This window comes from Typopeltis vanoorti, chromosome 1 (genome assembly GCF_054136105.1).
Source record: "Typopeltis vanoorti isolate ZY-2024b chromosome 1, IOZ_Tvanoo_1.0, whole genome shotgun sequence".
NCBI classification, from domain to species: Eukaryota; Metazoa; Arthropoda; class Arachnida; order Uropygi; family Thelyphonidae; genus Typopeltis; species Typopeltis vanoorti.
Window position 1 is genome coordinate 31,419,088 of NC_143549.1, and position 17,951 is coordinate 31,437,038.

Sequence of the window (17,951 nt, forward strand, 5' to 3'; positions counted from 1 at the left end):
TTCAGAATGACATTATGCTAAAATCCCCATATGACAGATGAAAACTTCTGGAATCTAGTGGATGGAAAAAGGTTTCCATTCATAAAAAGAGCAGCACACAAGATAAAATCGTTTTTGGTTCCACATACCTTTTGCAAATCATTGTTTTCAACCATGAATGTCATAAAATCAAAATATAGATCACACCCACTGAGCATCTTGGTGATGGTTTAAGAACTGGAATATCATTATATTCTCCTAATTATGAAGCACTGGCCAATGAAATGCAATGCCAAAGATCACACTAATTTATATATTTAAATTTTTATATAATGTAAACCTTTAAGTAATAAAACATTTGATTATAATGTAACTTGTTATATATTCATTTAACAAAAGAATTCAAAAAATTTGCTTGAAAAAATGGATGGTGCCCATCGCCCTACTGGTATTTTAGAATATGCTCTAGGAAACAAAGGTTGGGAATCCCTGGTCTATTATATAAAGTCATAGTCAGGCTTCATATGGATTACTATGGCCAAGCTTGTTTTATTTTCATGGGTAAGGATTATTATTCATGCATCCATGGAGTCTTTTGACTCATCGCTAGAGTTTCCTTCTAGGAAACAGTATCATACCACTCCTTAAATTCATTGACCATACTCGCTCTCACCACTATCAGGCAATGCATTCCATGGTTCAACCACCCTCCATGCAAAGAAACCACTCCTCACCCTCTTGCTCAGATTCCTTCTGTAACTTCCAGGGATGGCCCTTGTCATCATTCTTTCCTGCTGTTCAACCAAGCAAAAGAACTTCATCCTGTAACCACCTCTCAGTTTAAAAGTCTCAATCATATCACCTCTCCTATCCACCAAACTCTGCGGTCCACGTTCCCTCAGCTGATCCTTATAATTAACATTGTACAGTCCTGAAACCATCTGTTATCTGACTTTGTATCCTTTCCACAGTTAATTTATCCCTTTCAAATCCTGGGGACCAAATCTGAGAACAATAGTCTAGTGTGATCTGATCAGGGTCTTATTGGGTTGGCAAATAAGTTCATTTGATTTATGCTTAGTACAAGTTTATGCCACTTTGCCTGTCGCTATTGTTGTGCTACTGCACAATGCTATTGTGCAGTTGAAAGGCGACATTTCACATAACCTTTCAGTGAATTTTCATTTGGCCTACTTCAGTTGCATGTGTCTAACATTTTTAGAAATGGAAGGAAATAACATACATTACCAGCATATTTTGCTTTTTTATTTCAAAACGGCAAACAAGCTTCAGAGGCCCATAAAAAATGTGGGATGGTGCCTTAACATAATGAGTATGCCAAAAGTGGTTTGCCGAATTCTGTTCTGGAGATTTCGATGTCAGTGATGTGCCTCACTCTGGTCGCCAGAGCGAGGTTGATTAGTGTTATGAAGGATATCGTCAACAAATCTGTCACAAAGAGTGCAGGAAATTGCTTCAGTACTAAATATATCCATCCCCTACAAGAGTGCAACTATTTGCACAAGCTGCAATATGTTTCAAAACTCGATGTTTGGGTGGCGCATGAATTGACTGATGCTATTATGACTGCTTGCATATCCATCTGCAATTTGCTGCAACATTGCCAAGAAAAATGACCCATTTTTGAAGCAGATGATTACAGGAGATGAAAAATGGGTCATGTACAATAATGCGGTACGTGGGGGGAAAAAAATCATGGGGACACAAGTGAACTGCTGCAAACAACCTGAAAAGCAGGATTGCAACCAAAGATGATGCTCTGTATGGTGGGATTATAAAGGTGTCCACTAAGAGGTGTTACTGTCAGGCAGAACGATTGATTCAACTGTATTGCTCACAGTTAACATGACTGGCCCGTGCAATTAGAACAAATTCCTGAAATTGCAAATCAGAAAGGAAGTTGTCTTTCACCACAACTCCAGACCCCACACATCATTAACAACCCAGAGTAAATTAAGTCTTGGCTGGGATGTTTTGCCGCTTCCTCTGTATTCACTGGACCTGGCACCTTCTGATTAGAACTTATTCTGATTGTTACAGAATTCTGAATGGTAAAACTTTGCTAATGAGGAGGCTGTCAAAAGACCTAGATCAGTTTTTGCCAGTAAACCTTGGAGTTTTATGAATGCAACATAACCAAGTTGGTGGACAGTTAGCAAGAGGTCATTGATAAAGAGGGTCAATATATAACTGACTAATATATATTATATATTAAATAAAATGTTTCATTCCACTCTGAAAAACCAAACAAACTTATTTGTCAACCTAATACAATGGAATAACATCTCTGCAGGTAAGCATCCTTCTCATTATTGCAGCAATCTTTTGTGTTACCTTCACCATTACGATGTCCCCTGAATTTCAGGTTTCTATCAATCGTCTACCCCAGATCTCTTATCCAATGTTGATATTGGGATATATTGGAAAGGACCCAAAGAGTAACTACTCTGGACTGGTGGTTTCTGGTATATTGGTTATCAAGATTGAGGGAGAGAATGAGATTTTCGGAGCAGAGGGTATAAGTAAAAAGCTGAAAGTAAAGAATTTTCTTTAAACAGTGGTTGAATGAAATACTCTAAGTGTGTAGATAAGTTGAAGGTATCTGAACTTTAACAGTGAGTGCTAACAATAGATGGCACTGGTCAAGACTACTTTAGTTCTTTTTAATTGTTATAATTAAACAAATTACAAATTTAATTTTATATAGAATAAGAATTTTGTAAAATGCTAAATTGTCTATATACAAGACAGTTCAAACCAATTTTAACTTATAGATCTGAGAGCTGGGTTAGAAATAAATTGAACAAAGGACTCATCTGTGATCTAGTCTGAGAAAGATCAGGAGCATGAACAGATGGCATCAGTGGCAATATGTTTAAAAATGAGGATATTAGGAAGAACTTGACATAGCTCTGCTAACATTTCTAGATGCTAATTTCAGGTGATACACTTAAACAGAATTGGAAAGATTAGTAAAACAAGTGTTTTCTGAGGTTGGCAGGAAAGACCAAGATATAGGTGGATTGATAGTCAAGTGCCTTAGAAGTCAGAAATAGATCTGATAATGTTGGAGTCTTGACAAGTAAAATTGATTTGGAGGAAAATTGTAGATAGGAAATTAGTATTGATGAAAGTTTCATGTAGTACATCAGGAATTTTTCATGTAGTACATAATTTTTATACTATTATGACCTCCAGGGCCTCCAAAGACTTGAGGGGGTACCTGCTCTGCAGCTATACCAATGCCATCTACTGCTGACAACCACCAGTATTTCCAAAGACAATCGCAAACATCCATACCCATGGTGGGATTCAAACTCGCAGCCTTTCCACTGGAGAGCAGATATACTAACTACTTGGCCAGCCACATGTACATATCAGGAATTTGACAATTTTAAACTGTTCCCATTATTGTTTTTGTGCTATGACAAATAGCACCTTCAGATGCTATTTGGAGAAAACCATTGAAATATCAAGTAAGCACTTGTCTTTTATTGTGAATTAACAATAAAAGAACAATTGAATCTGGCAGATTCATGCATCTGTGCTTTAGACTTCCAGAAGCATTTGACAGTCAAACACAATAAATTGAAATCAATGATAGTGACAGAGCTGAAAATTTCAACTGTTGGTCTGGTTGGCTGAGTGGTTAGCACATCTGCTCTCCAGCCAAAAAGGTTGTAGGTTCAAATCCCACTGGGCATGGATGTTTCTGTGAAAATACTAGTGATGGATGATAGCATTGTTTGTATTGGCAATTGGTAGTTCATTGTAGTTGGATTGAGTGAAGACAATTGTAGAGTAACCCTCAAGTCTTTAGAGGTATCACAATAATAAAATCTAATTTGCACTTTACAAGTGTAAATTTTTTTCCATGTTGTTCAGAACATTTGTCATATTAAGAATGTTTTATAATTGAGAGGTATGAACAGCAGTTAGCTAATGAAGCCAAAGAGAATCCTAAAGAGTTCTTTCAATATGTAGCTAGCAAAAGAAAATGATTATGAAAGGATGACATTGATTGGAGAAAATGGTATAAAGACAGCTGTTGCAGAAGGTGCAGTGGAGATACTTAAGGAGCAGTTCATAAAGGTCTTTCAATCTTGTGAATGTGACTTCATGAAGAGATGAGAGCAGTTGATGATAGGGAAAAGACCCAGACTGTAAATTTTGATGGAAGAACAAGAGGTCATCTCTGGAAATTAAAGAAGAGTGTGGTTAACAAAGGTGTCAGAACAAGGTTTTTTGCCTGGAGGGTGGTGAAAGAGTGGAATTCATTGCCTGACTTTGTTGTGAGCTCTTCATCTGTAAATGAATTCAAGAAGAGATATGACAGATATTGTTTTGCTAGTTTGGGTCTCCTGCGATGAGTCTACTGACTCCATGGAGATACCCTTAATAATAATAATTCTATTGCTCTGTGAAATCTTACTGAAAATGTTGGTCTAATAACAGTATGCACTCTCTTCTATGAAGAGATCTTCAGGGACTCAAGGCCACATACTGTGTGCACCAGCTGTCATGTTTTTGAATTCATTCACTAGAGTGCACACACCCAATGACAATCCATTGCAGTCACACCAATGAGAGAAAAAACTAGCTCATCTCTTCTTGATGGTATTCATTCTCAATTTCAAAAAATGCCCTCATCTTTTCCCATAAATTTCCTTTATCTAATGTTTTGACATTTGTATAAAGAAACATCAGTTGTCAGTATTTCTATACTTATTATTCCTTGCAGACTCCATGTGACTCTGCATAATACCATACATTCTTCCATCTCAAAGTGTTATCCCCACAAAAAAGCAACCAATTTCCATCCACTTTTATAACTAGCTTCCTTATACTAATTTGTCCAGAGAACATTTAATCAAGATAACTATATAAGAAAAGAGTATGTATGTGGAACTACAAGGGGGTGATTATGAAGAGCTCAGGAAACAGCTTGCAGGTGTAGCATGGAATGAGTTTGCTGAAAAGCAGATCAATGCTGCTTGGAATTTTCAAAAACTATGTAGTAGATGCAATGTCTAAATATATTCCAAGGGTGAGAAGGTTAAATAAGGTAGGTGTGAAATGGACAAATAAAGATTAAGCATACAAAGAGTATTATGGAGGCAACATGAGAATTGGAAATAACCAATTCCATGAGGACTACAAACATCAGGCAAGGCAGGTGACTTGGTTGGTGAGGGTAGCTAAAGAGAGAGAGAGAGGTATGAACAGCAGTTAGCTAATGAAGCCAAAGAGAATCCTAAAGAGTTCTTTCAATATGTAGCTAGCAAAAGAAAATGATTATGAAAGGATGACATTGATTGGAGAAAATGGTATAAAGACAGCTGTCTGTTGCAAAAGGTGCAGTGGAGATACTTAAGGAGCAGTTCATAAAGGTCTTTCAATCTTGTGAATGTGACTTCATGAAGAGATGAGAGCAATTGATGATATGGAAAAGACCCAGACTGTAAATGAGCAAGAGGTGTATGGGGAGTTGAGCAAACTAGATGTAAATTAGGCTGTGGGACTTGATAATATATCATGTATTCTGAAAGAATGTGCCAGGGAGTTGCCATCTGCCTTGACTTATTTTTTTTAACACGATTCTTGCACTGGATCAAGTTCCTAAGGAGTAGAAGGAAATAAATTGACCTTCAAGGGAGGTGATAGAACTCGAGCATCAAATTACAAGGCATATTTGTGTGTCAGGTGTTGTGGTTAAGTTGTTGGAAAAGCTAGGATCCAGAATTCGGTTGACAACAATGGTATCTTTGGGCAGAATGGATTTGATAAAACGAGGTCATGCCTTCTTCTAATTATTACAAGAAGGTGATTGCTTCCATGGACAGAGGATACCCAGTAATATACTTAGATTTTGCAAAGGCTTTTGATAGATTACTCATAAGTTGATAGTTGGAGTGGATGGGGTTGGATATTAGATTGGTGCATTGGATTGGAGACTGGCTATCTGATAGGTATCAACAAGTTGTGTATGGGGAGTGATATCCAGGAAAAGGAGTCACTAGTGTTGTGCCTCAAGGATCTGTTTTAGGGCCATTGCTGTTTATATTGTTTATTAATGATATTGGTGAAGATTTGAATGGAGATATTTAATTGTTTGGATGATGCAAAGTTGGGGCAAACCATGAAGAGTAGATATCTTGTAGCCTTACAAGAAGACGTGAATAAATTGATTGGGCACAGGAATGGGGATGAGAATTCAATGTACAGTTTTAAAATTTGGAAAACTGAAATGGGATGCAGAATTTCTGCTTGGTGAGGATATTGTCAGAGGTGGAGGAAATAAATCTATGGGTGATGGTAGATAAGGATCTGAAATTTAGAGGACACATAGCCAAAATTGTGAAGGCAACACAAAGGCTTCTGGGAATGATGCAGAGGACACTGACTTGAAATAGATTCTTGTTTCATTGTATAAGGCTTTGATTACACCATATGGATTATTGTGCTCATATTTGGTCACCTGGTTTTCAAAAGACTGAAGAGTGGAGATATGATACTGACAAGTTATTAAGGGGTTGTTATAGGATCAATACTGGAGAGATTCTACAGAAAATAGTGGGAGATCAAGGAGAACCCGAAGTCATCCCTGGGAGCTATATAACGAGGGTAAGTAGGGGAGTGAGAAGCAGGTTTATCATAGAGTTGTGAATGATTGGAATGCCTTGCCTGACCATATGGTGTCTGCAGATTGAGTATTTAAAGCAGTATAATGAGCTCTGTTTGATAAAGAACCTCTTAGATGAGTCTTTAACTCCATTGGTCTTGGGTAATAACTGTATTATTCAAATACAGACAACCTCTTTATTATTAGTCAGGTCTCCATGGAGTCAAAAGACTCATCGAGGGGAGGTCCCCCCCATAAGAAACAGTATCATACCACTCCTTAAAATCATTCACTGTTCTTGCTCTCACCACTATCAGGCATTGCATTCGATGGTTCAACCACCCTCCATGCAAAGAAACCACTCTTCACCCTCTTCCTCCCAGTTTTCTTTTGTAACTTCCAGGGATGGCCTCTTGTCATCACTCCTTCCTGCTGTTCAACAAAGCAAAAGAACTCCCCAGTGTCAACCCTGTACCCACCTCTCAACAGTTTAAGTCTCAATCATATCACTGCTCCTCTTTGTATCCACCAAACTCTGCAGTCCACGTTCCCTCAGCTGATCCTCATAACTATCATTACAGTCCTGAAACCATCTTTGCTATCTGCTTTTGTACCCTTTCCATAGTTAATTTATCCCCTTCAAATCCTGGGGATCAAATCTGAGAACAATAGTCCAAGTGTGGTCTGATCAGGGTCTTATACAACAGAACGATGACTCTTTTATTTCTGCACTTGGCATTCTTCTCATTATCGTAGCAATGCTGTTACCTTCACTACTTTTACAATATATCCTCTAAATTTCGGGTTTCTATCAATCATCAACCCCCAGATCTCTTGTCTTGCCTACTTCCTCCAGTATAACTCCTCCCATAGAGTGCAGCATCCCATCGATGTGTCCCAAACCTCAAAACCTTGCATTTTGCTGCATTAAACCAAAACCCCCATTCATTTGGCCATTTATCTATAATTATAGCTTATTCAAATCCTCTTGCAGGGCTGCTGCATCTGCACTATTACTAATAATCTTTCCCAGCTTTGCATCATCTGCAAACAACTGAATATTCCCTTGCAATCCACTGACAATATCATTGATATAAAGGTTAAAACAATATAGGTTCCTATGGGACCCCACTAGTAACCCTTTTGCTTCCTTGTAACTGCCCCACCATACATAACTCTCTGATACCTATTGGACAGCCAATCCTAAATCCAGTTGACCAATCTCACATCCAGACCCATGTACTGCAACTTAAATATCAGCTTATATGGCACCTTGCCAAATACCTTTGCTAAATTAAGAAAATGTCAGTATATGCCTTTCTCTCATGTAAAGCTCTTGTAACTTTATCATAAAAGGCTAGCATATTGCTAAAACAAGAGCACCCCTTCACAAATTCATGTCGACTCACTGATAACATCCTCATCTGCCCAATGCTGTATACAGTCCTTCACTACTTTCTCCAAGATCTTACTAACTACTGATGACACAACAGACTGGAAGTGTCTAATTATAGGCCAATTTATCACCCTTATGCAATGGCACTATCTTACCTTCCTTCCATTCCATGAGCACCTTTCCCACATCCAGACTTTCATTGAAAAGCCAGGTCAGAGGCACTGTCAGTTCCCTAGCACATTCTCTCAAACCTGTGAAATACCATCCAGTCCCACAGCTTTACTAACATCAAGAGTACTTAGTATTTGGAATACTCCTCCTGTACCTCTAAACCTCGAACCTGCCCTATCCCTCTAGTATTCAAATTGGCTCCTCTAGGATAAAATACTCTAATACAGTATTCATTGAACAATTCCACTATGTCCTCTGCATCAGTCACTCTATTCCCATTTTTATCCCACAATATCACTCTTCCATAGTCATTTCTCTTCCTACTGGCCACATATCTTAAAAAAAAAGAAAAATTTCCCTAGGATTTTCTTTGGACCTTAGGGCCAATCTTCTCTCATATTCCTGTCTCCTTATATCTCTTCTGTAGCTCCTGTTTAATATTGTTTGTCATCCACTTTACTCTGAATTGTGTCCTTGTTCACTCATGGTGTACAACTTACCATTGCTGCTAACAAATATTCTTTCATAATTTCCCAGGCACTAATGATATCCTGGCCTTCAGTTCTTCCCTCCATGAAACTTCCCCAAGTTGACATCTTAGACTATTATAATCACCTGCCTTATAATTCCACATGTTCCTGTCTCTTTGATACTCATGCACGTCTATTCATTTTCCAAGTCAAAACCATATGGTCTCTCTCCAACTGGTGGGAGAGAGAGATGTCATCTCAGTTAACTCTTCTGATGCTATAACCAAATCCAGACCTCTTGTTCTCTCTATTACATCTTGCTTAAGATATTTGTCCCTCAAGAATTAGAAATTCCATTCCCTTATTGCTACATGCATCTTTCTCTCCTCCCTACTCCAACACATTATGTTGTATAACAGATTAATGGATTAGAGATGGCATCTTATCTGCAAGCTGGAGCAATATCCTGGAATAGAAATCACAGGTGTTTCCCAGTGGTCTGTTTTAGAACATTACTGTTTCAATTGTGTAAATGTTAATGATATTGGGAAAGGTCCAAATGCACATTTGCAGATGATGCAAAATTGAACTGAGTAGAGCAAATCTTGTGGTTTTACAAAAAAGATTTCAGTAGACTATCAATATAAAATTTAAGGATAACTTAAGGATTAGTCCAAGAGAAGGATATCCATCTATCTGATCATTAGATATGAGTCACTCAGATGCTTGATGTGCCACACCAGTCCTTGCAATGTGGGCCTGTTGTATACTTGACTATAGGATACATCTGTCTCTTTCCATCCCATTGATGGTCTACTCCTTCCTCTTTTTCATGACCTTTACCTTCTATTACTGTTCTGAGAACTTCTTTTATCCTTCTAATGTTTCCAGAGTATTTAAATTTTCTTCAGCCAATATTCTTAAGGAGCCTTAAAGTTCTACTGATCCTTTCTAGCACCATCCATTTGTCTGCATTTCCATGAATATCCTAAACCTTCTGTAACACAATCTCAAAAGCAGCTCTCCTCTTCCTATCTAAGTTCAGAGTCTTGCATCCATGAGTTTCTGTTAGAGAAACTGCATAAATCCTCAACTTTATTCCTGTGGACATAGATCAATCCTTCCAGATTTTAGACAAGTTTGTTTTAATGATTTGTAATCTGTCTTCTGAACAATTCTTCATATTAATAAATCCCAGGTTCTCAAACTTGACTTAATTCTTTTTCCATTAAGATGCACTTGTTTCTCAGGAGGTCTTGTCTGTATTCTTTGAGAACCATAATCTTTGTTTAGCTAGAACTAAGCTGAAGTCTGTTCTTCTTACTTGATCTCCTTAACTTTGTCAAAAATTTTAGTTCTTCCTTGTATTACAGAAGTACTATATCATCAGCATACCTCAGATTACTGATCAATTTACCACCTATCCCAATTCCTGTCTTGAGTTCATCCATTCCTACAGACATGTTCTTAGCATAGATACAAAACAAGTGATGAGAAAAACATCCTTAACTCCCTTTCTAACCTGAAGCCAATCAGCTAATTTAACACTTATTCTTACTATGGTTCCTTGCTTCCTGTACAGGTTACCAACTGATAGTGTGAGGAAAACCCATTCTTTTCATTACTTCCCAGTTTTACATGCTGAACAGTCAAAAGCTTTAGAGTAGTATATGAAACACATTACCTTAAGAGTAAATTCTTTACTTTCTCTCTTCAAAGTAAAGGATATGATCTCTGGAAACCTTACCTTTCCTAAAAACCTGCTTTGTTCCTCGGGCATCTGCCTTAACTTTGGCCTCAATCCTATTTAGAATGATCTTTTAAAAAAATCTTGCTTGCATGAGATATTAGGCTAATAGTTAAAGTTCTTTCAATTACATCTCCTGTATATATATGAAAACAAACTTCTTCCAGTTTATGCCATGATCCTGTTGCACAGATCCTTGTAATCTTCCTCCATCCCCTTAGTCTTAATTCACTCTGCTCAGATTCCACACCTAGTTCCTTACTGCTATTAAGCTGCTTAACTTCTCTTTCAACCTCATGACTTAAGGAGGTTCTAAATCAATTTTCCTGGTGAGGACTTCTTTAAATTTTCTTTATCCATCTGTTTTTTGATTTCCAGTTCTGTTAGTACTGCTCTATTCCTGTCTTTGATATTCAATTTGGCTTAAACTTGTGCTTTAGATCATGAACTAAAAACATCCTTTTATAACTGCCTGCTCATTTAATGTATAAAACATGCCTCTTCCTTATCCTGCTCAACAGCTCTTCTGACTTCTATGTAATCTTATTCTTTGGTTCAAGTGTTTTTCAACCATCTTTCAATTAGGTTACACTCTGAATCTGATATCCATGGGTCTCTTGATCTTATTAGACCAAAATACTTCTTGGCTATATCTTATATTATGTTGACTTCTCCCCAAAGCATTTCTGACAAGTCATCAGTCTCCAAAAAATCATCCAACTAAATTGTTTCTTCTCTGAACCCACTAGGAATTACTGAATCCCAGTCTAGTGGGATGTGCCTGACTTAGAAGGTTGAGTCTTACTTCAGCTCTTACTAGCTGATGTATTTACCACAACCTGATCCAGCACAAATATACACATCAGATGCTGGTCTTCCATTGGACAGGCAGGATATAATTGGTATAGGTCTGTTGTGGGTGTTTTTGGAACCAGGTATTAGTAACAACTGATCTGTTAACATGGGCAAATTAAAACAGTTTCACCACAGGTGTTATGTTCACCCAGACCAAACATATTGTACTCAGGCCTAACTCTCACTGTCTCTTCCACTTTTTGCATTAGTCCCCTAAGATGTAAAATGCATCTCTCCTTGGTAGGCATTCAAAAACAAAATAAATTCATAGAATTCCTCACTTAGTCTGGCCTATCTGTGTGGGGTTCATAAACTACCATGATTGACACATTGGTAGGATGAGCCTCAAGTCTAATACAGAGTATATTATGTGATTAGAACTAAGAAAATTCTTGCCTATGAACTGTCTTCAGTATCACAGCTCCTCCATGATGTGCTTTGAGACACTTACAGAATAGTTTACCATCCTGTCTTTTGAAGTAACCTTCTCCATTCTATATAGTCTCTAATTCCCATGATTTTATACCTCCACTTCTGTAGACAATATCAACACCTATTTGTAGAACCTGAACATGTGCCTGTAAAATTCACTTCTAAGATTAATCCTATACCTTTTTTGTATTCCTCATTCACAATCTCACTTTTGTTGGAGACTAATATTTCTTGAACAGGACCTTCTGCTTAAGCCTTGAATGCAGCTCTGATTATTCTGCATGACAGCTGATGTAGCATGGGATGTATTATAAGGCATAACCATATTAGCATTTTGGAATGAAATTGCTACAAGAAAGTGGTAGGGTTGCAGAGGCCTTTTCCACATATCTAGGAAGTTTTGTTCTCAGTTCATCACATTGTTGGCCTAGTAGGTTAGGCCTTCTGTCTATAAGATGAAATAAAATAGGAAAGATTCACCCCTAGCCCTCCAATACTCATAGTATTGGAGAGAAGGAGCAAAAAGAAAAGAAGGGGAGGGTCAAGTCTGCAGATAATATAACAATTTATTATATGAAGGTATGTAGAGTATACAGTTAGAGAGATCTTTGAAACAACCTAAGTGGTGGAAGTCCCAAAATTTACAATACATTGCTGAATTCAAGGCTGTAATGGATTCTATCAGTGATTGCATAAGACACCTTTAAAATAAGGTTTGCAGTTAGCCAAGTGGCTATTGCACCTCACCAGGTTATGAGGTACAATAGCCACTTCACAGCCTGGGAAAAAGGGTGTCCTGGGTTAAATTCCTGTCACTGACATGAGCTTAGGATCTTTCTCAGACATAGCCAAGTTAGCCAGTTTTGGGCATGGACTACAGGGTTCTCCCTAGTTTATCTGTGGTTTTTCATCCTGCAAACTGGCCTTGAACTCCATGCTTATATAGACAAGATACACCCAGAAGCATAGGACCAACCACCTTATCCTTGAGTATGGTTGCAGTTAAATGAATAGGAAACCCTCTACATCATAAGGTAAAAGAAAGAATGTTTAAAATAAGGAGTTTATAGTTTAACAAATCTGGCCACATGGACTGCTACATAGATTTAGTTAGCTGCTTTTCACAAGAATATATGGGAAAGGGTACAGAAGTGATAAGGTAAAGTTGTAGAGGAGTGATTACTAGATTTTTTCTATAGAAGAGATCATCTCTTGAAGCTACATAAAATATAAGCAGGGAATTGAAACTGAATTTCATGCTCAATTGATTCAAGGAATTGAGAATGGTAGATGACAAATGCATTGCTTCAGGGTAACAATTGCATAAATTATTATTATTCAGGCCTCCAAGGAGTCAAAAGACTCAAGGGAGGTCCTTCCAAAGACATAAAGTCTGTCGACTCATTGAGGGGAGGTCTGCCCCCCTGAGAAACACAAAGTCTATCATACCACTCTTTAAACTCGCTGACTGTTCTCGCTTCCATCAGGCAATGCATTCCACGGCTCAACCACCCTCCACACAAAGAAACCACTCCTTACCCTCTTGCTCACAGTTTCCTTTCGTAACTTCCAGGGATGGCCTCTTGTCATCACTCCTTCCCGCTGATCAACCAAGCGAAAGAACTCCCCAGTGTCAACTATGTAACCACCTCTCAACAGTTTAAAAGTCTCAATCATATCACCTCTCCTTCTATCCACCAAACTCTGCAGTCCACATTCTCTCAGCCGATCTTCATAACTATCCTTGTACAGTCCTGAAACCATCTTTGTCATCTGTCTTTGTATCCTTTTCACAGTTAATTTATCCCCTTCAAATCCTGGGGACCAAATCTGAGAACAATAGTACAAGTGTGGTCTGATCAGAGACTTATACAACAAAATGATAACCCTCTTATCTCTGCAGGTCAGTGTCCTTCTCATAATAGCAGCAATCCTCTGTGTTACCTTCACCACCTTTGCAATATGTCCCCTAAACTTCAGGTTTCTATCAATCATCAACCCCAGATCTCTTGTCTCACCTACTTCCTCCAGTATAACTCCTCCCATAGAGTATGCAGCATCCCATCGATGTTTCCCAAACCTCAAGACATTACATTTTGCTGCATTAAACTGACATCCCCATTCATTTGCCCATCTATCTAGCTTATTTAAATCCTCTTGCAGGGCTACCACATCTGCACTATTACTAATAATCCTTCCCAGCTTCACATCTGCAAACAACTGAATATCCCCCTGTAATCCACTGGCTATGTCATTGATATAAAGGTTAAACAATATAGGTCCTAGCACTGGTCCCTGTGGGACCCCACTTGTAACCCTCTGCCTCCTGGAAACTGCTCCACCATACACAACTCTGATACCTATCAGACAGCCAATCTGATACCTATCAGACAGCCAATCCTGAATCCAGTTGACCAATCTGACATCCAGACCCATGTGCTGCAACTTAAATATCAGCTTATGTGGCAACCTGTCAAATGCCTTCGCCAAGTCTAAGAAAATTCAGTATATGCTTTTCCCTCATCTAATGTTCTTGTAACTTTATTATAAAAGGCTAGCACATTGCTAAAACAAAAGCGTCCTTTCACAAATCCATGTTGATTCTCACAGATAACATTACCCTCATCTGCCCAATGCTGTATAGTCCCTCACTACTTTCTCCAAGATCTTAACAACTACTGATGACACACAGACTGGCCTATAATTAGACACTTCCAGTCTGTTACCACCCTTATGCAATGGCACTATCTTACCTTCCTTCCATTCCCTGGGCACCTTTGCCAAAGCCAGACTTTCATTGAAAAGCCACGTTAAAGGCACTGTCAATTCCCTAGCACATTCTCTCAAAACTCTTGGTGAAATACAATCCAGTCCCACAGCTTTACTGACATCCAGAGTACTCAGTATCTGAAACACACTCTCCTCCTGTACCTCCAGACCTCGAACCAGTCCTATCCCTCTAGCATTAAAACTGACTCCTCTAGGATGAAATACTCCAATAAATTGTTCATTGAACAATTCCACTATGTCCTCTGCATCAGTCACTCTATTCCCATTTTTATCTCACAATATCATTCTTCCAGTCATTTCTCCTCCTACTGGCCACATAGCTAAAAAAAATTCCCTAGGATTTTCTTTGGATTTTGGGGCCAATCTCCTCTCGTATTCCAGTTTCGCTTTCCTTACCACACTAGTCACTCTTCTGGCCTGTGTCTTATATTCCTCATGCATCTCTTCACCTGTCTCCTTATATCTCTTCCATAGCCTCTTTTTCGCATGCAATTCCTGTTTAATATTGTTTGTCATCCACTTTACTCCAAATTGCGTACTCTTCTTCACTCGTGGTATACAACTTACTATTGCTGATAACAAATATTCTTTCACAATTTCCCACGCACTAGTGATATCCCGGCCTTCCAATTCCTCCCTCCATAAAACTTCCCAAAGTTGACGTCTAAGACTATTATAATCACCTGCCTTATAATTCCATATAAGTTCCTTATAATTCCAAATACATCTAAGGCACAGTTTAAGTTGTGACAAGATCTTCCAATAAGCATCTAAACTCTATGAAAGTTTATTAATTTTCACATCACTGAAGTTTAAATGTGTTTTTTATTTAAAATTTTTATATTTTGATATCATTGTAATTTAATTCTATTTTTACTATCAGGGAGTGAAGTTGCCACTTCCTAAGACAGAAAATAGTGGTGGGAAACAAGGAAATTCTAATACTACAGCTAACAAAACATCAGGGAAAGTTCCAGTCACCACAGCAAGACTAGCAACTGCCATACCTCATACAGTAGTTCATCCTATATCAGCACATCAGTTAGTAGCTAAAACTGTCAATGGTGTCACAGTAATGGCTTATCCAAGTCCTGTTATGCTAGCACCCTCACCTTATTATCATATGAAGGATCATAATCCTATTGACCATGATTCTGCCATCTTAGATATGCATTATTATCATCCCAATGTGCTAACACCACCAACTACTCCTCTTACTCCATTAAATTATGATTATGCAGTAGCATCAAATGATTCTGCATGGAAAACTTAATTTACTGTTTGTTGTCAGATGAATGTTACAGCATATCTAGTAGAGTGTTAACTCTTGAGTATATTTATGCACAGTGTAGTTAATGTTAATTTTTTTTTGAGTAACAGTCTTAATCTCCTTGTACTAGATTGCTGGTAACAGTACTATATCTTGTGTAAAGTCTTCATTCATACTTCTGAATATGTAAATATAGGCTTAGTGGATTGAAATAGAGGACTTCATTCTAAGCATATTTCTAGTCATAATGAATAACTTGAAGTAAAACTTGGGGCTTAAAGATTACTGCCTTAAAAGACAACTTTTATATTTCTCAATACTAAAGCTGCATATTGTCCTAAGGATTTTTCAGTAACTATAAGCTTTTAAAACTTTTTATCATGCTGTTGCATTCTAAAACTACGTGCAATGGTTAAATTTTAATACTAGAAATTTGACTTGGTCTTATATAAATTCTAACAGAATACTAATGTTATTTTACTTATGCTCTGTGGAATATATAAACAAGATTGTTTTTAAAAAAAAATTATGTGTCTATAATAAGCCAATGAAGTTGAAATTAGCAAAATTTTGTTGGTTTTTGGTCTAAGTTCATTTTTGGCTTATTTAATTTTTGATTTTCTAATGTTTATATTTTACATGTGCAGTAAAGTTTTATAAGCTTGAATACTTCTGAATCATGGGACTTTTCTATGGACTTTAATTATTTAACTCAGACTTTGAGGCAAATGAAAATATGCTATGTAACTTCTACATGTATACAAAGGTGGACAACTAAAGATGTAATGTCCATCTCAGAATCTTAACTCCTCAAGCAAATTGCAAAAATAGCTTGAATATAAATTATATAGCACCTCATAAATGTCAAATAAAGGATTAAGCTACCATCTTTGTATTTTGTATTTAATGGGTAACTTTCATTTTATTGAAGGCATCTGCAGCCAAAGATGAGTATGATCTTGTGGGCTGGTTTCAAACCAGCTAAGTCTTAAACATTTTATGGCTACAGTATAAGCTATAACTAAACCTATATATAAAGTGGGATGTGCAGAATATCCCATTACATTCTGATATAGTATATCAGTCATTCAGATTATTTAAATTCAAGCCAAGTTGATGGAATTTAAATATTTCCATAAGTACTTTTACATCAGACATGTAATGTGAAAAACAAGATTTCTTGATAATAAAATTTCAGATAAAATAATCGTCCAAACATGTTTTGGTCTTGTTTTAAATTTCACTGGATAATTATTTCTAAAATGATAACCTTATTTTCTAGTTTGCATGTTTAAATATCCTTAATTTTCAGCAGGATCCTGCTTACTTGGCCCTCAAAACAGTTCAATATTTCATCTCACATAGCCTGTGTAGCTCAGTGGATGTGGCGTTTGCACACCTCGGCACTTGGCTGCACGAAGGAAGACTTTGGTTTCGAATCTAGTTCGCAACTAGAAGAAATTTTTGCCAGCCTGGCTAGCCGAGTGGTTAGCATATCTGCTCTTCAGCCAAAAAGACTGAAGGTTTGAATCCCACTGTGGGCATGGATGTTTGCGATTCTGTGAAAATACTAGTGGTGGTTGGCAGTAGATGGCATTGGTGGAGACAGTTGTAGAGCAGGTGCCCTCCCTTGATGAGTCTTTGGACTCCCTGGAGGTGTCAAATAATAATCTCAAAAGAGTGTCCCAATTAGCTAGTATTCCTAATTTTTGAGTGGATTCAGTGAATGTTTCAACTACATAATTTCTTAGCATCATGAATTCAGTATTTTCTTTCAATGATTCTATAGGGTTAAATTTTATTTCTCATTAGTCTTTCAAGAGTTATATTAATTTACCTTCAAGATATTTAACATTTTTGTTAAATAGTTGCTTTAACAAATCTACATTTAGGTAAAACTTTTGCATTTTTTCTTCAACTGCAGATTAGTTACTCTATCCTTTGCATAATCTTTGCATCTCTTCCAAAAGTTTCTCTTAACTACCTAAATGGTTACTTAAACACAATGTAAACTTCATATCCATACTTTGCCAAGTGGTTAGCACATCTGCTCTCCAGCCAAAAGGCTGCAGGTTCGAATCCTGCTGTGGGCATGGATGTTTGTCATTGTCTGTGGAAAGCAGACAATCGCTAGTGGTGGTGGTAGATGAATGTTGGAGTAGTGAGACAAAAGTTTAGAGTAGATGCCCTTCCTTGAT

General features: G+C 37.5%; 1 protein-coding gene across 1 annotated transcript in view; it reads left to right on the top strand.

Annotated features, from left to right (window-relative positions):
• Window positions 1-16,640, top strand: part of LOC150109866 (uncharacterized) — a 185,502-nt gene extending 168,862 nt beyond the window's left edge. The window contains exon 10 of the mRNA XM_090396404.1: window positions 15,367-16,640. Coding sequence (XP_090252530.1) covers window positions 15,367-15,756 — 390 coding nt within the window. The 3' untranslated portion in view covers window positions 15,757-16,640. The remainder of the gene's footprint in view (window positions 1-15,366) is intronic.
• Window positions 16,641-17,951: the final 1,311 nt, after the last annotated feature.